The sequence below is a fragment of the Phodopus roborovskii genome, unplaced genomic scaffold (assembly GCF_943737965.1).
Source record: "Phodopus roborovskii unplaced genomic scaffold, PHOROB, whole genome shotgun sequence".
Lineage (NCBI taxonomy): Eukaryota > Metazoa > Chordata > Mammalia > Rodentia > Cricetidae > Phodopus > Phodopus roborovskii.
This window is the reverse complement of record NW_026126511.1, coordinates 39,326,545-39,350,354: the sequence shown is the minus strand read 5'-3', so window position 1 is coordinate 39,350,354 and position 23,810 is coordinate 39,326,545. Positions and strand designations below refer to the sequence as shown.

The following is a 23,810-nucleotide window of genomic DNA, read 5'->3' as shown; positions in this document are numbered from 1 at the left end:
TGGGTTCCATCTTTTGACCAAGAAATTGAGATCTTAGACTACACTACTTCTAAAACCTGCTGGGACTCTGACATTCTGTAATTTGTGGGTCTGGGGGAGACAGGACTGTGGCAGTAGTAAGATGTGGGACAGGAGCTAGAATCAAGGGACACCCCTGCAAAGATCAGCTCGCTGCATAAGGGACCCACAGCTTATGCCCAGGATTGGAGAGAGCATTGTTCCAGACACGTCAAACACCTTACAGAATCACAGCACCCTGGTCTTTCTGCTTTTTGACATTATTTAGTATGGCCTCCTGCCTTAAATAGTGGAGATTTTTCTGACTTAACCATACTTTTTTGGGATGTAAATGCACTCTGAAAAAACTATGTAGCTACGATGCCATAACCTGTCAACTTCAAAACTGCAAAGCCTGTAAAATTCAGGTACAATCCACAGGCCACCACCATGTCTCTTCACTTAATACCTTTATCACACATGGCCTCCAAAGGATAGGCGCCTGGTGTAGTTTCCCTTGGTTCCAAGGGTCACACACTGGACCCTCAGCTCAGTCTCTAGTCTGGTGGTGGCAGCAGGTGGGGGATCCTTTAAGGAGCCTAATGGAAGGTGACTAGAGCACAGGGGGTTTGCCCTTAGACGGGGTTATCATAGAGCTTGCAGGATCCCAGTAAGGGCTAATGAGAGTGGATTATCATAAAAGCACAAAACTGGTCCCTCCCCCTGCTTGGCTTCCTGTCCAGTCATGTGCTCTTTGCCTCACACATTTGCTCTCTCCATGATGCCATCAAATCCCTCAGCACTGGCCAAACAGATACGGCCAGCTTGGTCATGCACCTGATGTAAGCAATTGGCCTTATAAAATTCCCAGTCTCAGGTACTTGTTACAGCGATGGGAATGGATGATCATAGCCATCGTCTCCTTGTCCATCTATTAAAAAGTCTTTCAGGAACTTTAACGGTTATGAGCAGTTAGCGCAGTTAGCAAAGAAGAGCGTCTTAGAAATCAGTAACATACCAACTCCATTAACTGTTTGAGCTGACCTATCTCTTCAGGCAGTGATCCCAGCTTGTTGTTACTCGCGATTAAGACTTTGAGAGGCAGACCACACAGGCAGGCGGGCAGGGCAGACAGCTGATTTCGGCTGTAAAGACAATACAACAAGAACACATGTAAACAGAAAGGTCACTTCATGATGCTGCCTGGGAGCGGATTCCCTTTTGTTGGCGAGTACATTTTTCTCAGGGTCATTGGAGATGGGAGCTCTCTATGTAGCTCTCAAGTGCCTAGCATCCCCTCCATAGCCCAAGCTGACTTTAAACAGTATGGTCTCCTGTCCAAGCCTCTCAAGCACTAGAATAACAGCTAGCAGCACCATGCCCAGCTGTGAATATGAGAAAGTGTTTTATAATATTCTTATAAACACTAATACTTCCGTCTATGAAATCACTCAAATTACTAAGTACACAAAAAAAACACACACAAGAAAGAATAGAGGACTGGATAGACAAGACTGGACAACAAATACCAAAATGCAATTAGACAATTACATTGAGATTTCATCTTACACCAATCAGAATGGCCAAGATTGATACAACAAATGACAGCTCATGCTGGCTGGCAAGGATACAGAGTAAGGGGACCACTCACCCATTGCTGGTGGGACTGCAAACTTGAAGAGCCACTAGAGAAAGCAGTGTGGCACTTCGTCAAGAAGATGGAAATTAATCTACCTCAAGAACCAGCTACACCACTCTTGGGTATGTGCCCAAAGGATGCTTTATCCTACCACAGTGACACTTGATCAACCATGTTCATTACTGCTCTATTCATAATAGCCAGAAAGTAGAAACAACCTAGGTATCACTCAACAGATAAACGAATAATGAAAAATGCAGTACATTTACACAATGGAACACTACTCAGCTGTTTAAAAAAATTGGAATCATGAAATTTGAAGGTGAATGGTTAGAGCTAGTAAAAAATCATTCTGAATGGAGTTACCCAGACCCAAAAGAACAAATATAGTATGTATTTGCATATATGTGGATGTTAGCTATTAAGTCTTCGATAATCAACAATCAGGCCACAATCCATGTAACCACAGAGGTTAGGTATAGAGTAAAGGACTATGGGGGAAGGAATGATCTCCCTAAGAAAGAGAAGTAGACTAGATAGTTATTGATGGATTGGGAGAGGGGATTGGAACAAGAGCATCAAACGGGGAGGAGAAGGGAACGTGGAATAAGGGAGGGACTATGGGGGTGGGGTGACAGCTAACACTAAGGACCATTTGAAGGGTCATATAAAAACCTACTACAGTAGAAGCTTCTTAAAATATATACTAATATGAAAGAAATCTAAACGGAATCACCAAATGACCAGAAGACAAAGGCACAACAAAATATTTCTTGTCACCAAGTGAAACCTCCAGTGCTAGGAATAAGTTACATGTCATTTGAGTTGTGGGCCACAGGCCCCCCATGGAAACCCAGGCTATTGCCACGGCTGATGGTGGCCCCCCACAAACTGAGAGTCAGGCCAATTGCTGGAGATAACACCTACACAACTCACTGAGCACGGACAAGCCAAGCTGGTGCCTGCCTAGAGCCTTCTCCCCTGCTGACTAGTCTCCGGTACTAGAAGGTACTCTGCATGCTACCAAAAGAGAAAACTAAACACCAACCCAGCTATAAAACCTTCAATCTACAATGGAAAACTACATGCAAGATACACTAGTACAACTACAACAGAAGAACAAAAGTTGTGGGAGTAACCAGCCTCCTATTTGATTGGATTTAAGGCCCACTCCACAAGACATGGTGTGTCTCTTTGTGGCTTCTTTCTTCCTCCCCACCCCCCCCCCAGCCTTCTCTTGGTCTGGCAGTCTGGCCTATGCTTCCTGCCTGGCTACTGGCCAACCAGTGATTTATTCATCGACCAATAAGAGGAACACATATACAGAAGGACATCCCCCATCAGATCAGCACCTTGAAAAGCTCATCACAGAGGCGTCCTCCTGCAGCAGCTGGGAACAAATACAGAAACCCACCGCTGGACAATGTATAGACAGTGAGAGACTTTGGAACACTCCGTTCTAAATGGGATGTCAACATCAAATCCCTCCTGTCCTGGCTCAGGGAAACCCAGGGAAGAGGGGGCAGAAAGATTTTAAGGGCCAGAGAGGATAGAAAATAGCAAGGAAACAGGCCTTCTAGACACAACAGAGCTGACATACATATGACCTCCCAGAGACTATGGCAAAATGAACAGGGACTTACAAGTGTAAGCCAGATGGTGTCCCTGTGGTGAGAGGGGAAATAGACACAAGCCTGCATCCCTAACCCATACACTGTCTCCAAATGATAACAGCTTGCAAAGAAAAACTCCAATGGAGTCTTGCTGGACATATAAACCACTTTTAAAGGCAGGCCCCATGCCAACACAAAATGAACTCAAAAGTGGTTTTGGAGGTCCTTTGGGTGGGGGGGAGTTACACTTACAGGTATTATGGTTTCCAGTTTGGGGTTTTTATGGGATTTCTATGTGTGTGAACATGCGGGTCTCTGTGTCTACATATTTCTTGTGCCTTCTCTTCAGCCCTTTTTTGCCTGTCCATTTGTCTATTTGTTTTTATCTTACCTTATTTGTTTTTTTGTTTTTGTTTTTGTTTTTAGAAGTCTGTTTGCTTTCTAGAGAGAAAGGACAAGAAAGGGTATGGAATTAGGTGTGTGAGAGAGTGGGGAAGATCTGGGGGAAGTTGGGTGAGGGAAGACTGTAATCAAAATATACTGTATGAAAAAAACCTACTTTCAATTTTCTAATTACCATAAAATACTTTTTAAAGAAGAAATTTAAAATTCTGAAGAAGAAAAAAAAATACAATTTGACAGAATGAACTCTGGACTCCTAAAGCAGTGTTCAGTGAGTCAACTTTCTAATTGCCTGTTACATATTTCAGTATGAGTGATAGCTGAAAAATTTCCATGGAACACATGTCTACTGCTTAAGGATTGAAAGTTGCTAGGCACCAGGCATGATAACTTCACTTGTATACATATCAAATCACCACACTGCAGGTCACAACTGTCTCCAACTCCTGGGTGTGCATTGCAAGCACACACAGAGGGGCCCTCTGCAAGAGCCAGACTTTGCACAGTGGGTGCCATGGAGATCCTTGGACAGAAGGACAACCACTCCATCAAACCAAGACCAATGGCAGCTGGTACTGCTAGAGTTCAGGCAGTCAATAGTCCCCAAAAGTCCAGTACTGTAGGATGTCTTTTAAGTCCACCACCATAAACAAACAAATAAATAAATAAGAGGGGGAGCCCACAACCAGCTGGGTGGTAGTGGCACCCATCTGTAATCCAACACTCAGGAGGCAGAGGCAGGCAGATCACTGTGACTTTGAGGCCAGCCTCATCTACATAGTGAGTTCCAGGACAGCCAGGGATACACACAGAAATCCTGTCTGGGACAAAAAAGGCCCACTACCTTCCAAGAGTACCATGGTGTTCTAGCCATGACAAACCACCTCACCACAGGCCCAAAAGTAATGGGATCTACTGACTAGATTGGAACTTCCAAAAGAAAGCCAACACACACCTTTCATCCTTTTAAGATGATTATCTGAATTGCTTTGTTGCATGAGCAGAACGCTGTCTAATTGATGCTACTGTTGTCTACTGACAACATTTACAGGAAACTCAGCCACACAGGACCAAAGCAACCAGTACTCGGAAGGCACTGCTTAGTCATCCTTTTAAAAGCACACTTAGAATTTACTGCGAGAAGAATTCGTATTTCACTGTTTATGAGTGTTTTGTCTGCGGACATAAACCACATGAATGCAGGTGGATCTCCTAGAACTGGAAGGCTGGAAACCAGCATGTGGGTGCTGGAAACCAAACCTGAGTCCTCTCAAAGAACAGCGAGTGGCTTTCACCACTGAGTCATCTCACCAGCACCCAAGGGTTTTAATTTTGGTTTAAAGCATGAAGAGGAAGGGAGGTGCTTGGGGTGAAAAGTAAGAAGCCCGTGTGCATGGGTGTGGCTTCTCAAAGGAGAGCCACTGTTAGTGGGGGCAGAAGTAGTGCTTGCTGAAAGCTGGGGATCCCTGGGTGGGGTTCCCATGTTTGCCTCAGCTACACGCTGTTAAAACAAGAGCTGCTGCAGCTTCCGTCCATGCAAAGGAGCTGAGGGAAAGGAAAAAGATAGTCTTCTACCAAAGGAAAAATGTAGCCCCTATCAAAGGATGCCTGGAATACAGAGAGCTTCCGATTCCCAGAGTATGGGGCAAAGCTGACAGGGATTTTGCTCCTCTCTGCATAAGAGATCACACAAACGTCTCTGAACTTCCTTCTGTCCATGTTTATTTGCCTAAATTAGAGAAAGAGTCAATTAATGAAACTTTGTTGCCTCTCCACATGCTCCTGTCAACCATTTAGTTTAGCCTCCTCCCTGCACAAAGCCCTTAATTCTGCCACCAATCACAGAGACCCATGGGTTATAGTTACTCTGATTTTCTTTCTTCACTATTCTGTAGGTGAAGCCGATGGCATGTGATTGCAACTGTTAAAAAACTTCCATGTGTTTGTGCACATATGCCTAACATTTCAAAGCCATGCCACCCGTGCATGCATAAATTTATAGGCAGAAACATCTGCAAGTCACAATAAGAAAGATAGATGTCTAACATCAAAATATCATTAGTCATCATCTGGGAAGAACCTAAAAAGTGATTTTTGTTTTTCTTTGCACATTTTGCCATATTTCCTGAAATTCCTACAAGTGTTTATATAATCAGAAAAGAAACATAACAAGATAAACTGAATTAGATGTTCCTCACACAGGTGTTTCTATACATGAAAAAATCCAAGGTATGCACATACCCCACGCACTGAGGTTCACTTGCCGTACACAGTAAGCAGAAGGAATCTGCTACACTAAAGGACATCACTAAGCTATAGGTTCAGAAAAAGCAGGTGCTGAGCAAAAAGCCTATCTAATCATCTAAATAAGGCCCTCCCTTAATCAACACCTCAATATCACTCCGACTTTAGGCATTTGCTGCCCAGTAGCTCTATTAGGGAGAGAAACAGCACAACAACAATTTCCCCCATGGTCCAGATCTGCAAGAAAGCTATTTCCACAGTTGGACAGAGGAGCTTTCCCATAAAGGTCCAGCAGGAGAGAGGAGGTGGGGGCCCCCTCGGGCCTGTTAGAAAAACAGACTATGACACTCTTCCAGTCTCTGGGAACAGTGGAGGAGGGAAGTGGGCCACCAACCTTCTCACATCCCTCCTGATAGGGCATGTCCTTCTGTGTGTATATATGTATGTATGTGTGTGTATATATATATATATACATGTATGTATGTATGTATGTATGTATGTATGTTTCTCTTATTGGTTCCAGGCAGGAAGATTAGGAGGGACTAGGAGATAAGGAGAATTCTGGGAAAGGTAGGCAGAGGGAGCCCACCAAAACAGTCATCGTGTAAACCACAAAGGAGTAGCAGGTCAGGACTCTTCTTCAGTAAGATAAGACCATGTGGAAATACATAGAAATAGGGTAAAAATTAAGACAGAGCTAGCCAATAAGTAGCCCTGGTCATCGGCCAACAGTTTAATAATTAAAATAGCATCTCTGTGTGTTCATTTGGTGCTGGAAGCGGCAGTGGGACTTGGCAGAACAAGAAAACTCTACACCCTCCTGCAACCCTCCCCCACCTATAAGGACCTGTTTAAGGAACTGGTTGGATAAGGGGTCCCCTTGGTGCTCTGTTGGCAGGGCTCTGTAGCCATCACCTCTATCAGAGAGAATTCAGTTATTAAAAGGTGATGAATAGTTCACAGCATAATTTGTTATTATGAAATATTTATAAGCTTGTCAACTGAGCCTGGTGGCGCACACCTACAATCTGACACTCAGGAAGCTGAGGGAGAAGGGACACCTGGGTTACAGAGCGAGACCTGATCACAAAAAGCAGAACAGGGTCTGGAAAGATGGCTCAACCATTAAACAAGCTAGGCTCACAACCAAAACTATAAAAAGCAGACAGTTTATAAATATCCTATTTCACAAGGTGAGGACTAGCCCCAAAAGAGAGTTAACAAGGCAATTCCCTTAGCATGGTGGTGCATCTCAACTTCCCGCTGAACAGAGGATTGGGGAGGGGTGGATATTTCCAGAAACTTCTACTTTCTAAACTACACTGAAATCTTTCCAATACTTCTGTTGCAGGTCTCACAGGCTGATGCAGGCACCAAACCAGGCCAGTGCCACAAGTGACAGGGTCATTATCACAGCAGCGTCAAGAACCAATCTAAGCAAGCTCTGCTCCTTTGGTTCATTCTTGCTGGAGTTGTTTGAGGGCAAGCGCTAGCTTCAAACGGAACACACTCTAAGCCTCTGGACACTGGAGAGACGGTGCAGTATTTTAAAAGGCCTGTTGCTCTTCCAGAGGACCTGAGTTTCGCTGCAAGCACCCATGCCAGGCGGCTCGGAACCACCTTGAACTCTAACTTCAGGATTATCCTTTTTCTGACCAAAGACACACGTAGAAATAATAATAATAAAACAAATCTAAGCTTTTAAAAGCACCTATGGCTTCTTTGGTAGGACTGCATGCTTTTTACACCAAAAGCTGCTCAGCATGCCTCAAGTCCACGAGGTTGATAATTTAGTCATAATAAAAGCATGGCACAGGCAGAGGTGTGTTCCTTCCATGTCACCCACCTGTTCCTTCAGCATCACTTCATACATTTCGTCACAAGGCATTTTGGGATTATTTGTAGTTTTCATGACAGTCAAGGAAACATACACGGGTAACAAAGACCCGTGGTCCCCTGGGGAAACACTCACAAAGCAATCATCTCCCTCTAGCCTAGTGCCCACCACAGACATCCTGAAGTCACTCATCAGATAACCATTTCTCAGGCAAGCCCCAAGGGCCCCAATCCCCTCCCTGTTCTCCACTAGTCTCCTGTAAGCCTCCAGGCTATAAACAGATCCTTCGTGGAAAGGATGTTTCAGAGTAAGGTCACACAGTACCTCATAAGGCCAATATTTATTCTCATCTCTAATCAGTGGGGCCTGCCTAAAAGTTAATTTTATTTATTGCTGTTTATTTTTGTCACTCTTTATGAAAAAGGTGACTTGCAGTGAAAGGGCTCCTTGGGTTGATACAGAATTATGGGTTCACCTGAGACTCCATGTCCTCACTGGGGAAAGCCTCTTCCTGCCACTGCCCCTGTCCTACCTGGGAAGACAAGGACAGGAGACAGAAGAGGGTCCAAGGCCTGCCTTTCCCCGGGTCTTTTGACATCACTCTGTCTTCCCAGCTGAGTAACTCCTCGGGTGTTTCTCATCATAAAACCAGGCAGCACAGCTCAAGATCATCTCTGACTCTGTTCCTTTGCTGCCTAAATTCGCAGCATGAATTTTCAAACACTAGCACTCTGCCCCTACCCTCGGTTCCGTTTCTAAAGGGTTATTTTCAGAGAGCATCAGTTACATGCATTTTGACTAAAGTATGTATCTGTGTCCATCCTGATGTATAATATTCTTTATGTGATTTCACTACCGGGAATAATATTCTTTCCCCTATTTTACAGGGTGTGTGTGTGTGTGTGTGTGTGAGTGCATACGTACGTGCATGTGAGTTCACTTAATAAAGGTACTCTGGAGTGACTTGAAATAACTTATAGAAAGATGTTTATCTCCAGGCAGTGGTGACACACTCCTTTAGTCACAGCCCTCTAGACATGGAGGCAGAGAAATCTCTGTGTTTGAGGCCACCCTGGTGTATAGAGCAAATTCCAGGACAGCCAGAGCTACACAGAGAAACTCTATTCGCAAAACCAAAATGAATGAATGAATAAATGTTTAACACAGATTTGTCCACTATGTCCTTAATTGCTACAATTCCAGCTGCTATTAAGAACTGACTAGCAAGCGACAGAAGCAGGGTAGCTGTGACATTACTGGAGACCTAAAAGATGTAACAGCATGTTAAGTATGTCAAACAGCATATTAAAAATATATATAACAATTGGGAGAATTTACCTAAATTAGATATTTTATGATAGCAAGGAATTTATTGTATAGTAATTACTGGTTTTGGTAAATAAGGCTGTCCAAGTCTCTTAACAGAAAAAAAAATTAAAAAATAAAATGAACATAGTTTCAATCAGTTAAAACACATACCAGCTAAAAATAAATATAATCATTCAAAGACCTGCCGAGAAGAGACAAACTGGGTTCTAACCCCACTCAAGTCCTGTTTAGTACAGCCAGTCAGGACTAGGGCACACCCCCACGCAGTCTTCTCGATAACAAAGCATGAATCCCAGGGCATACTTCCAGGTCTTTAGGTAGTCATGGAAACAGCCACGTGAAAACATTAATCTTCACAGGACTGATAAGAAAACACCTAAGGCCTGAAGAGCCAAGGGACTGGTTTCAGTGTGGCTACACCAGGCTCAGCCTCTGCTGCTCCCAGCAGGGAAAAGGCACACACATCTGTACTTCCTGCTGCACTATTACAAGGCTGGGCATCTGACCTGCAGGAAACAGCAGTTACTCTAGCCAGGAAGTTTCCTTTTTTACAGGATCTCTCACCTGATGCTATTTTTATCCTTTGGTATGAAGTCTGTTCTCTTTCCATTAAAGCAGGACAGTTTGTCTTCTGCTTTGCATATGACACCTGCTCGTTCTCATACACGCAAGGCAGTGAACAATATCCATAGAGGACCACTTCCTTTTCCTGCTTCCTCCTCCCTGAAAAGCCCACCGTGGCAAAGTGTCTCACCCCTGCTTCCCTTAATGACTGAAGACTTCCCCTTCATCCCAACACCTCCATCCTCAGGCCCTTCATTCCCACAGGAACGTCTCCACAATGAACTATAAAAGCCCACCTTTGTGTTAGTTACCTCCTGACATTTTTGATGCACTTTCATTCTATGCTACACAGCTAAAATCAAATAGAGACTATCTTTGTGCTTAACTGTAGAACAAAGGTAGTGTATTACATAACTTCTTCAGTCTGAAGGTTTATTTACTTACTAGTATTGGGACTTCAACCCCAGGCTCTCACACATGCACGCACACACACACACACACACACACACACACACACACACACACACACACGAGCACCCTCCCTGTAAACACATGCAAACATAACCACAACCTATGTTGCTGCTTCTGAAAATGGTTGATAAATGAACATTTTTTGCTGATGATGTTGAATTCTCTTTGAAGATCCCCTTTGATTTTTAAGCATTTCTTTTTGTCTTGCATGGAGCAGATTTGAAGCAGTAGTTTTTACAGTGAATGCCATCCTCCCAGAGAAAAATTATTTGAGGCTTAGGCATTATCTGGCCAAACTCTAGACATTGCATAGCAGTGGTTGCTGCTACCCAGTGAGGGTATAAAATATGGAATGTTTTAAGCAGTGAGTTATTTATACTCAAGGGGAGACTGATGGACTGTTATTGTGGGAAACAAGTGCAGTTGTGGTACCCAAATATGGTACAGGCATGTACCGCTGAATGGCCATGCAACAGCTACTGCAAAATTGGGCTAAATTCTGAGGAGTGGCTTGGAAGGTTCATTCTGGGGGTCTGGTTTTGAGACAGTTCTTCCAAACAGAATCATTATCCTTCTTAAAACATGCCTTTTACCTGTGTGGGCATGAAATTAATGGACAGTTCTCAAGAAGCAAGTTCAAGTTTTAATTGAAACAATCATTGTGTATTTCTAGTTTTATGGCATTTTAAGTTTGCAAATGGGGGTGATAGTCAGGCTGTGGTTAGCAAAATTGCTTTCAAGAGGACAAGAGGACAGCAAGCTCTTAATATGCAACTGCCTTCTCAGCAACAGGGTCACCAAAGCTTGCAGGGACATCCCTCTGTACATTCTTTCTAGAATGAGAAAAGTGAGGGGAAAAAAGCAGGAAAAAGGTACAGATTTTCCAGCAGGAGGCAATAAAATGCTGTACTGGTAGTTAATGATCAGTGCAAAAGAGGGGTGTAGGGAAGGGGTTAAAACAACCCTGAGATCCCAGGTAGGGGTGATGGAGAAGAGTAAAAGCACAAACAGGAGCCAGAAAGACAACAAGACACATTCAAAATGGGTGTAGTCTTCATTACATTTCTATGGCTGTGGTAGAAATACCACAAACAAGGCAACACAGACAAGAAAGGATTTCTTTGGCTTAGGGTTCCAGAGGTTTAATGGTCCCTGATGTCAGAGAGGAAGTAGCAGGCAGCAAGCAGTTGGAACTGCAGCTGAGAGCTCACATCTCTAACTACAAATAGAGAGCAGAGAGAGCTAACCAGGAATTGCCCCTGGCTTTTGAAACCTCAAAGCCCGCCCCCAGTGACACACTTCCTCCAAACACCATCAGGAACTGGGGACCAAGGATCCAAACATAAGAGACTACAGCGCCATTCTCATTCAAACCTCCACATTTAGTTTATCCTGTGCTGGACTTTGAGGTATAAATGGGCATCCAAGAGGCCAAGGAGGAAGTGCGGAACGGTGTTCAAAGGAACCAAGGAGATGGAGAATAAACCTGGGACTTGTGAGACAGGTCTTGATGAAGCTGTAAGGACCAGAGCTTTGGGAAACTGGGGCTTTAAATAGGTGCAGGAAGAGAAAGGACTTATAGATGTGGGAACAGAGAAGAAACAGAAAGAGGCAGGAAAGTCACCAGGAAAGAGTGATCAAGGCCACAGAAGGAAAATGGTGCTACCAAACAGAATTCCATTATTTTTGACACCCTGAGTTCTTTTTCTGCTAAGCTCCTAGAAACTAGGAAAGGTATATGAACCCTTAAGCTGCATCCCTAACAGACCAGGCAGCATCACTCTGAACTATGATCAACCATATCCCACCTGAACTGTGACTGTGTTTTTCTACAGTAGTAGAAGCTTGCAGAGCCTTCCTGTTGGGTTTCTGAAGATCTAAGTATAAAAGTTTGGTGACTCCCTGGGAATAAAGGGGAGAAGCTTCCTTTAAGTACGACGGTGATAAAGGATTCCTGGCTAGATCTACAGATTCCATGTAAGTGCCTTCAGAGGTCAACACTGCTGTCAGACACTCAGTGGCCACTATACTGACGCTGGGCTGTTTTCCACGCTGAGGTCACAGTGGTCTCACAGTAGCCATCACCTATATGGGGGACAGTACTCAAACCATTTGTATAAACTCCCTGTGGGGCTCTCATTCAGATTACTGACCAACCGAAGGCTGCCTGGCTCTCCTCAGAGCATATGGGTCATTCTTTGGCTCTACCCCACCTGCCACTTTCAGGGAAGAGGACCCACACAGTCCTTGGGATGCTTGCTCCAAAAGGAAAACAGTGCACAACCTCCAGGAAATATTTTCCCCATCTATAGTCCCGTGCAATGATCTCACTGTTGTACAATCCTTTCACGTGATGATAGAAATCTGAGTGACAGCCCAATGTAGAAGGCACCAGCTCCCAGGCTGGGGACACAGGAGAGCAGGAGGAAGCCCATTAGCAAGGGTATCTATCTCTCCAGCTGCTTCCTGCTGCTGTGAGGAGAGCAGCCCTGCTCTGCTGCTCCCTCCCCAGGAGGAGCCATGCAAGCTTCTGAAACCCTGAGCCAAAACAAAGCTCTCTACCTCGGTGTCGTTCTGCTCGGTTACTTAAATACAACAGTGAAAGTCTCAGTAACACACCTGCTACACATGCAAAATATGTTACAGAGGGAGGGATGTAAACCCCAATTCAGAAAGGCACCCACAACTTTCTTTACATGTATACATTCTATTTTTCACACAGCAAATACACACGGATTATTCATGGAATTAATTGCATAGGCTAGAAAGCAAATCTTGGCCTACCTAGAGAATCTACACACTGGAAACATGCCCTGAAACAATAAATCAGATTCAAATTAATTTTAAAAGGTAACTTAAGCCACGCGGCAGTGGCTCACGCCTTTGATCCCAGCACTTGGGAGACATAGGCAGGGGGATCTCTTTGAGTTTGAGTCCAGCCTGGTCTACAAAGTTAGTTCCAGAACAGGCTCCAAAGCAAGACAGAGGAACCCTGTCTCGAAACACCCACCCCCAATAAAAAGGTAACTTAAAGCAAGAAAGCAAAGATATAGAAATTTAAAGCTCATGGTCAGAGTAATACTAGAAAGTAGAAAAGATTTTGAGGTTATTTAAAAAAAAAACAGTGCATATTGTGTCATACATTAAAGGCTTGGGTACGTGGGGGTGGTTATTGATCTTGAGGAGATAGGTGGGGCCTTTGGGGTACTCTTAGGACATGTGGGGCGCATTCTGGGAGAGAGCCCCCTTCCTTTACTTCCTGGATCATGAGATGAGAAGTGTTTGTTTGTTTGTTTCTGTCACATGCTTTGGTCAGGAAGTACTACTGACATCAGAGACCGAAATTTACAGAGCTTCCCAATCTTATACTGAAGCCTCAATAACTACAAGTCACTACCATTTTATATCAATTGTCCTTGTAGTTAGTTTGTTTAGTGCCAGAAACTAAAGTACTACATATAAAATTACTTTCAGCATCCATGCAGAGCTCTGTGTACCCACACTTGAAGGCTCTTACAAGGAAGGGAGAGCAAAGCCAGGCACAGTGGGACAAGACTGTAACTCACTGGAGACATTGGGGCAGGGGGTATTGTTTTATATTATATCCACCACAGTGATTACACCTGAATCTACTGCTGTTTCAGCCAGGCACACTTTTCCCATAGCTGCCTGCTGGATCCGCCTCCTGCCCCTGCCATCAAATGTAGTTTTAACTACATCTCTATTATCGTATTTATCAATAAGGCTGGGGGGTCAGAGGCTGGGGTGAAACCCTGCTAGCTCAGAGAGGCTGAGGAGCAACTAGCTGACCACCCCTCTTCACCAGCTTCCTTCTGCTCCATGAAACCAAAAAAGACTGCCGCACTCCAAGTCCCTCCCTACTACTTCCTGTGTGTCTCTCTATCCATCTTCCTGCTTCCCTCTGGCTCTCTATGACTACTTTCCGCCAATTAGTTTCTGGCTCAACCTCCTGACACAATATTGATTTTATTTAATTAGTGCAAACACAAACCTGGGGTTCTCAGTGTTATCATGTATCCAGCAAGAAGGAGGATTACAAGTTTAGCCAGCGTTTAGAAAATGAATAAACCTGTATGCAAAATAGAAAGAAGGAAATGATAGATGAGACCAGAAATGAGTGAAACAGGAAATAAAGTACCAAGGGATAATAAAGCCAAAACCTAATTGGGACAGTCTCTCTCTCTCTCTCTCTCTCTCTCTCTCTCTCTCTCTCTCTCTCTCTCTCTCACACACACACACACACACACACACACACACACACACACCTCTTCTTCAATTAAAAATAATCCTGGGAGCTGGGCATGGCTGTTTATATCTTTAATCCCAGCATTCAGGAGGCAGAGGTAAACAGATCTCTGTGAGTTTGAAGTTCCAGGCCAGCCAGGGCTACAGAATGAGACCTTGTCTCAAAAGAAAATAACCTTCTGAAAACACACACACACACACACACACACACACACACACACACACACACACACTTACAGTTTAAAGAATTAAAGGAGGAACTAAAACAACATTGTTGTTTCCAAACTTAGACTGTCCCCTGAAAAATTCCCTAACAACTACTTTCAGGTTCATGAAATGGTTTACAAAGCATGGAATGCAATGGAGATGTCACTCAGCAAGATAACAAGGACAAAGTGCTCAGCAGTCTAGGAAATGCCAAGGCAGGGAAGCCACACCTGTCACTCACACAGTTTGACTCTGGAAAAATAACTCTCCTGCCTCACGCCTACTGCAATGGCTGAAGAAGGGTGTGCTCAGTGGTGTCACAGGTACATGGTGCTGGTGGTGATAAGGGCAACAATTATTCCCCCGATCCAGAATTTTCTGTGTGTGTGTGGCGGGGTGGGAGGGGCGGGCGGGGGCTCTCTTATCTCTCATTTCATATACGGGAAATGTAAGGAGTTGCTTGTTGATGAAATGGCAATGTTTCAAGGTGCTTTTATGGTCTCATTAGGAAAATATCTGCAATTTAGAAAATAAATGACCATTTGGAATCACAGAATAAACACTGATAATTATCATAAGTGAAAAGGAAGTTCTGAAATGAATTCAGAGAGAGCATTCACCTCACTTCCAGAGAGCTACTCTGGGCACAAAGATCTTAACATCCCTATAAAGATCAGAAAGCTGGGAACAAAGCCGGCAAACTCAGGCTGCATTCTGTGGAGAGCACAATGTCACTTTTGTGTTGCCGGCATTTTTTTCTCCCAATACAAACAGGGAGTTAAAAACATCTGTGATCAGGTGTATATAATGGAAAAATCCTCCTCGGAAGTCTTGCCAAGTTTGGGCTATGCTAAAAGGAATGGAATTTGGTAAGAAATATCCCATTATTAACTTACTTGTGTTTGGTAGCCTGCCAGCACAAAACAAAGAGACATAAATTTACACACCCTTTACGCAGAACAATTCATAAACACATCCAAAAGTTTAGGGTACCCTGACTATATGTTTGACCACATTAACAAATGCTTAGGCTTAGAAAAACCAAGGCTTAAGACAAATGTAGATAGCTGTGCTGTGTATCCTGAATGTCCCAAGGACCTCTTTCCTTTCTACCACTTTATGGGAAATGTTTCCATTTTTTTTTTAAGATTAATATTGTCAAATTCCAATCTAGTTCACTGTGTTTTCATGTCTCTGCATTATCTGAGATTTCATAAGATACAATGTGACTATCATAGACTAGCTACACACACACACACACACACACACACACTCACAGGTACACATATGCATGCACACACACATACACAAGAGCACACATGCATGCCCCCACACACATGCACACATACACACACATATGCATATACAGCCACACAAGTGCTCATATGCACACATACACACACACAAACACACACACACACAAATGCTCTCTTTTCCTTTTGAATAGAGCTTCATAAAAAAAAAAAAAAAAGGTTGGGATTTAAGTTTGTATTAATTGAAACAAAACTCAGTATCAATTTCCCGTTTTCTAGAGGAAGACACACTGTTTTGCCACAGATAGTTTCTTCAGAAATGTAAGCGCAAGGCAAGAGAACAATGAAAATGAATTTTTGTTTCACAACAACAACAAAAAGTGAAACAACTGTGCTTTGTAAGGCTGCCCTGGCCCAGGGCCCCTCAAATAAGAGAACTGGGATTCTGAAGATTAAAGATCGTTTCTGAGAACGAGTCCCGAAAGAATGTGGGGATACTAGTTATATGACCATCAGGAAGCTGGCTCTTTCTACACATTGTTTAGCAGCCAAAAGGGATACCGCGGAAGCAGAGGGCAGCCAAAATGCATTCCTTTTACAGTGTGATAACATTTCATGCAACCGACAACCCTCCTCACAGGCAACAGCTCCAAAACCAGGGCTTCTGAGGAACAATCCTGGCCCAGCTGGTGGTGCTTCCTCTGAGAACAAGAAACCCACTCCCCCTCGTCCTGGAAGCAGTCAGATTAAAGCAGTTTCATTCTTGATGCCTCCATGCCCGAACTTCTACAGAGATGAGCCCCCTCGGCTCTCCATTCTAAGAGCCACAACACTCACTGCTGCCAAGCCCTCTGCTCCTCCGGGCTATTCTAGTTTCCTATGGAACACTAACACCTTTCCAACCATTTAAAATAGATTTTAGGCTTCTCTGTGCGTTTCCGGTTCCAAGTGTTTGTTGCTATACAGCAACAGGCTTGCTGAATCACTTTTTATTGTTCTTGGCCACGTTTCTTGAAGAAAGGCATTTTCTAACAGGAAGGCAGGGGCACATACACTAAACTAACACAACCTTTGGTTGTGAACAGCAAGAAGCAAAGATTAAAAGCAGCTAGATGCTTCAAACACAGGCTACGTAAACAGCAATAAATCAGTATTCCACTTCCATCATCTGAGAGAATGTGGAAAACAGCTCCATGTTTTTAAATGCAGTGTATGATGAGGATGTTTTTGTGTGTGAATTAATCCTGCCTCTTGAGAAGACATGAGGATCCCTGGCACGAAGCAGCCATTTGAAAATTGAAGATAACATCAGGAGGAAAGTATGCCAGCCAAGAACCTGGCTAAGCAGTTCCACCATATCTCTGACCCCTTAACATCATCATCACCACCTTCATCATCATCATCACCACCACCATCATCACAACCTTCATCATCATCACCATCATCATCACCACCTTCATCATCATCATCACAACCTTCATCATCATCACCATCATCATCACCACCTTCATCATCATCACCACCACCACCATCATCACAACCTTCATCATCACCACCACCATCATCATCACCATGACCATTCTCAAATCTTTCTAGCTGTTTACATTGCTAAAATATATCTTTCTCAGGGGGATGGAACCAACTTTGAACATTTCCCATAAATTCAAAGTATCTTTATATGGGATCTTTTCTATTTTAGAATGTACAAAATTAGTAATTCCTGCATATAATTTATTAAGAAAGGGAGGGATTCTAAATATAGCGAGAGTGGGGCTGGAGCTCCGTGGAGGGACATAAGCTTTCCAAGGACAGTATCCTGGTTTGATCCCCACTATCAGAAACACAACAGCGTGGGGGCTTCATTTTAAGCACAGAAACGTGAGATCCGGGAAGACATTTTTGCATTACTTTATCTAAGAACTCTTTCTTCCTAGCTAATGAGAGAGACAGAGAGAGAGAGAGAGAGAGAGAGAGAGAGAGAGAGAGAGAGAGAGAGCAAGCACCAAACACTATAGAAAAGAAAATGTAGTTGCTTATACAGGAATGACCCCAGGGCTGCTGCAGTGGCTCAGAGGTGTCATCTACGATACCTGACAGCCTAAATCCAATCCCTAGGACACAGGTGGTAAAAGGAGAAAATGGGCTCTCCCAAGCTGTCCCACACATATATACAAATGAATACTTACTATTTAAAAAGTAGTTTAACCTCCCCCCTCCCCCGACCTGTTCATTAAAGTTGTTGCCTACATATGGCTTCCTGAGTTCCTCCAGTTACTAGCTTCCATCCAGCTGGAGTGGGAGCCAGTCTGAGTCAGGAAGATGTCACACAGACAGCAGACAACGCAAGGGTTGTGATATTACTCAACATCGCAGAGGAGGCCAATGGCATTGTCTAGACAAGATTACATATTTGCAAGTAAGCACACATGGCAGTCACCTACTATTTCAAACACTACAAATAAACTCTCAGGCAAGAGCTAAGACACATTCTAACTGAATCGCTCCCAAGCCTAGAAGTAACACAAGCTCAAGGGTCCAGTCCCAGCAGATACAGTTTCTGAATCTTTTAACCAAGCAGGAATTAAAGGCTATTTGAATAATTTAATACAACTCTAGCTTCTTGGTTTCTTCAACACTCACTCTCATCAGCATTTCTTACTTACATATTCATATCCAGACTGACTTCTATAGGAAGTATCAAAATTAACTCTTGTGCTGACTAGTTTTTATCAACTTGACACAAAATAGAGTCACCTGACAAGAGGACCCCTCAACTGAGGAATTGCCACCATGAGGCTGGCCTGTGGGCAAGTCCTATGGGGCATTTCCTTGATTGATGATTGATATGGGAGGGCCCCGGCCCATGGTGGGTGGTCCCACCCCTGGGCTGTGGTCCTGGGTTCTATAAGAAGCAGGCTAAGCAAACCACAGGGAGCAAGTCAGTGAGCAGCATCCCTCCAAGGCTCCTGCCTTAAGCTTCAGACCCAACTTCCCTTAATGATAGATGGTAAGCTGTAAGCCAAATAAACCCTTTCCTCCCCAAGTTCCTTTTGGTCAGAAAGGTTTATCACAGCAAACTAAGACATGAGTATTTTGGGTTCTCAAAATGGTTTATAGGGTGAAGACACTTGCTACCAAGACTGAGGACCCAAGTTCAATCACCAGGACCCAAGAGGCAAAAGAAGAGAACTGAGTGCCCTACGTTGTCCTTTGAGCTCTGCACACACACACACACACACACACACACACACACACACACACACACACACACCATGGCACACAGCAGTCCCCCCCAATACAAAAGAAATTTAAAATTTAATGAACTAAAATAATAATAATAGTTAGTATCTAGATTTTTTTAACAGCTTAGAGGCTAACCACACATGCTTTATATACCCCCACATAAAACTCCTGATTGATAAGAGACATACTAACTTTTTTTTCCTCTCCTGCCATGTTCCTTCAAAGAACACATGGTTCAGCACAATAGGTCTCAGCCATGCAAATATTTAAAGTAGGAAATGTAGAAAAAGAAAAATAGACAACATTTAAAAATTACCAATACAATTGGGAGATGAGACATCTTGTTGAAAGCCAGAAAGCAATTTTAACTGTCTTCCTTTCTTTCTTCCATCCCTTATAGAGGATTCATCACAGAGTACCAACTGCATTACTTGCCTTCACCAACAACTTTGCCTTTTTTTACGTGTTTTATTTATTTTTATTTTACTGTATGTGTATGGGTCGTTTGCTTGCATGTATATCTGTATAATACTTGCATGCCTGGTGGCAAAAGAGGCCAGAAAGGGGCATCAGATCCCCAGAACTGGAGTTACAGACAGTTGTGAGCCCTTATGCAAATGAAAGGAATTGAACCCTGTTCCTCTGGAAATCAGCCAGTGCTCTTAACTGTAGAGCTATCTCTCCAGCCCCTTTCTTGTCTTAAAGAATTCTCTATTATATTCTTTCTATTCATTTGAAGACAGCAATAATCTATTCTCAATTAAGTGCAACCTACAACTCATTAAAACAAATATTTTTTTTTAATGTAAGAATAGATCATCAAGTGTTTTTAGGATTTTATAGCCAAAGTCCTTAGTGCATATGGACTTACTAGAACAGCATGAAGCTACATTGAGTATGAATATTCTTATGTATAATAATACATACTTACTGTATGCTAATTACTGGGGTAAAAAAATGCTAAAACAGGACAAAACTGAGTAAGTGAACAGAGCTGCATCTGCTTGGGCAACCATCACAAGTTATGAAAAAAAATCCTCTTGGGGCAGTCAGGGGACTGAAATCTACAAACACTGCTGTGTGGGCTCCCAGGAAAGTCCAAGGGAGTGAACTTCCTGCTGTGGCCAAGCTGCAAGAAATCGGACGCTGGACAGATGGACCAGGAGCCTGCAGAACTAACAATCAGATAGATGAACCTGCAGATAACCTAACAGTACCCTACTTTTTATTTTCAAACAAATAAGTTAAAGCCAATGACAACTACTCCTAGGAACGTTTTTTCCCTGAGGAATAACATGCGCTCCTGTGAAATATGATGGAAGACCTCTTTGTTGTTTTGGCTACAATGAAAGCGAAAGGCCCCTTTCGGGAGCCAACTAAAACAAAAGGCAAAACCAAAAGAACAGTAACAACAGCAACAACAACAGCGCTGGTGTTGTTATCTGTTATAAAGAGTTGCTGTATATGGCTTGCTGGGAATTTTGAACTTTAAAATTGGACGTATCTGTTATGCAGCATGAGCCTAGCTCGCTAATTGGGTCCTACCCTTTACACACCAAGATGCTAGTGGTATGAAAAAAGATTCAGGCTAACATGGGAACCTGTTTTCATTAAGATAGAAGGACTAAAACAACTCTCTCTCAAAATCCTCAATGTGAGAAAGGATTTAGGGAACACAGAACAAGAATCTGACCAGAGCAGCCAGCTACAAAGTTTAAAAACAAGATTTTAAAAGAATCCGTGTTCTTGAAGCCCTAGAACTAGTCCGCAGCATTAACACATTACACTACATTAGCCAAGGTAGCCTAAGGCATGCACAGCAAGCACTAGCTTAATTTAATGGGAACTGAGAAGGCAAACTGTCCATCTAGCTAGAGTGCTCATGGGTCCTCAACAACTTCCTTTTTTGTTTGCTTTGGGGTCTTTTTGGTTCTTGTTTGTTTTTGTTTTGTTTTGGTTTGGTTTGGTTTGGTTTTTCAAGACAGGATTTCCCTCTGTAGCCCTGGCTGTGCTGGAACCCACTGTGTGGACCAGAGATCCACATGCCTCTGCCTGCCAAGTGCGCACCACACCGCACTCCGATCCTCCACAATTTTCTTAAAGTGACTGAGCCCACAAAGAATGGCTACTTCCCTTCCTCTTGAAATGCCTTAACTCTCAGTCTTCTCCCTTCCTCCTTCAAAACCTACGTGGATCCCTGAAGAGAACATACTAGCATCCTTATACACACCGTCAGAGAGAGGACGCAATGACGCTATGTCAATGTCCATTTAGAACCTTGCCCTGCTGACACGTGGGGAAGTCCAGCACCAAGGGCAACAGGAAGAGCCGTATACATTTAAGACAAAGGGCATCTTTAATATTCCTGTGGCTTAATCGCAAGAATGGTCAGGAATGGCAGAGATGACTGACGGATGCATCATGGTTTTATGCTGGCCCCTGAAAGCATATAAACAGAAGGTCCCAGTTAAACCTACCTCAAGTTTAAGTAGGTTAGCATCTGCAAGTTAACAATGGCCTCGGGAATGACCCGGATGCAGTTGTGATACAGGTTAAGGATTTCCAGTGACACGAAATGGCACAATTCCAGTGGCACCTCCACCAGCCTGTTTTTAGACAGATCTACGAGAAAAAGGAAAGAGCGCTCTGTTAGTACATCAGCACCCTCCTCGATGCCTCCTTCCTGCTTCCCACCATGCTATGATCGCAACTTTATCAGCACTACTGTTTTAGTGCCTCTACCCAATTTCCATGTCTCGGGTAAATTCATGTCTAAGGGAAACAGAGGTGCCGCTGAGGCTTTAGGCAACAATGTAACCCTATCTTTTCACATACACAAATACACAGTTACTCTAACCATCCACTTAAGTTCCGGTTCATTATATGTACTGACTCCTCTAATGTAGGAGGAACTTGTCCATTATATCCCTTACAAATAAACACATAATCAGCGCTTTAAAGAAATGTTTTATTCACTGGAGTGGTTACGATGTACAAGACCAATATAAACCAACTATGTGTGTCTGACAGACAGTTACCAGTAAAAGTGAACTCCATAGTAAAAGTGAACAAAAACAGGGGCAGTGACCTGTGGGTAGATGTGAACACACAGGAGCCCCAAGTAAAATGATGTAATATCTTTAATGGAGAAATGTGAGAACAGCAGACATGATACCAGACCTGAAGGATAAACTGAGGACTTTATGCTACTGAACTTAAAACTTCCCAGACAGCTTGAAGGAAGAGGGTGAATGTGACACATGAACAATACATATGACAAAAAAGCAGTAACTCCACACCTGAAAAGCATGATAAAAAAAAACAGGGATGGCAGCACTTCCATCCACAAGCCCAACAGACTCATCTTATACAAAGATAAAGAGATGCTATTGTCAGTAAGACTGGGGCTGAGGATGCAGCTCAGCCGGGGAATGGTACCCAGCCATGTGAAGTCCAGGGTTACATCTTCCAGAAGGAGAAATGGAACACACAAAGGAGGATACAAGGGTTCCCATGCACTCACACAAAAGGGACCAACATTGTTTCAATTAAAGTAAAATAAATAGCAACCCCATGAATGGTACTTTCTAACTTTTGCACTGGTGAATATCAAACAATCTAATCCAGACACTGCCATGAAAACATGGTCACTAAAGGGCTTTTCACTGGTGACATTTTAGCAGCACCTATCATACTAAAACTGAGAGTGAGGAGAAATGGAGGCATGGATCACACAACAGGAAGTTGTTTAAAATGAGTAAGCCTAGGAAGGATTTTACAGCTCGGGATTCCTGCTCATATTAGGAATATTGTACACTAGGTTGAGTGAGATGGGTCAGCAGGCAAAGGCACTCGCCACCAAGTCTGACAGCCTGAGTTAAATCCCAGGACCTGTACAGTCAATGGAGAGAATGGACGCCTGTAAATTTAGCTCTGACCCACACACACAGCCATGACTCTCACCTCCCCACTGAAAACTAAGTTTAAAAAAGAGGAGCTGGAGAGATGGGTCAGTGGTTAAGAACATCTGTTGCTCTTGCAGAGGACCCAGGTTCAGTTCCCAGCAGCCATATGGAGTTCTCACCATCTGTAACTCCCAATTCCAAGGGACCTGACACACTCTTCTGGCCACCAAGGACACCATGTCATGCTTAGTGCACATACATACACATATGCAGGCAAAAACAACTTAAGATATAAAATAAAAATAAATAATTCTTTAACAAAAGACTTTTGGGACCAGTAGATAAGGCCTGATAGCTGGGGTCGTTCTATGGCACTCACACGGCACTGCAGGAGTGCAAACACACGCACACAATAGCACATCACACAATCAACATTATTTTAAAGAAAACGTGGGCCACAGAAGATGGCTCAGGGGGTAAAGAGGCCCTTAGTGAAACCCCAACAACTTGGGATCTATCCCCAACAAACCCATGTAAAGGTAGAAGGTGAGAACTAACTCGATAAAGTTGTCCTCTGGCTTTCACATGTGTGAAAGTGTATGTGAGCTGCACATACACTCCCCAACACACACACACCACATACACAAACTAATAACAGTGGACACATGAATAAAGTTGCTCTATGAACGGAAGGTGCTCGAAATGCCAAGTGGGTTTCTCAAATGACTTCAAAGGATGGTTTGAAATTCCACTTTCTTTCATTTTGTGTGTGTACCTTTGACCTATTTTCCATCTCGGTAATTTGTCCTGTTGACTTTCTTCTCTGATGGGCTCCCTCTA

At 43.3% G+C, this 23,810-nt stretch overlaps 1 protein-coding gene across 1 annotated transcript in view; it reads right to left on the bottom strand.

Moving 5' to 3' along the window:
- Positions 1 to 23,810, bottom strand: part of Lrch1 (leucine rich repeats and calponin homology domain containing 1) — a 178,178-nt gene that overhangs the window by 74,543 nt on the left and 79,825 nt on the right. The window contains exons 2-3 of the mRNA XM_051195379.1: positions 21,543 to 21,687; positions 1,016 to 1,142 (exon numbers count right to left, since the gene is read on the bottom strand). Coding sequence (XP_051051336.1) covers positions 1,016 to 1,142; positions 21,543 to 21,687 — 272 coding nt within the window. The remainder of the gene's footprint in view (positions 1 to 1,015; positions 1,143 to 21,542; positions 21,688 to 23,810) is intronic.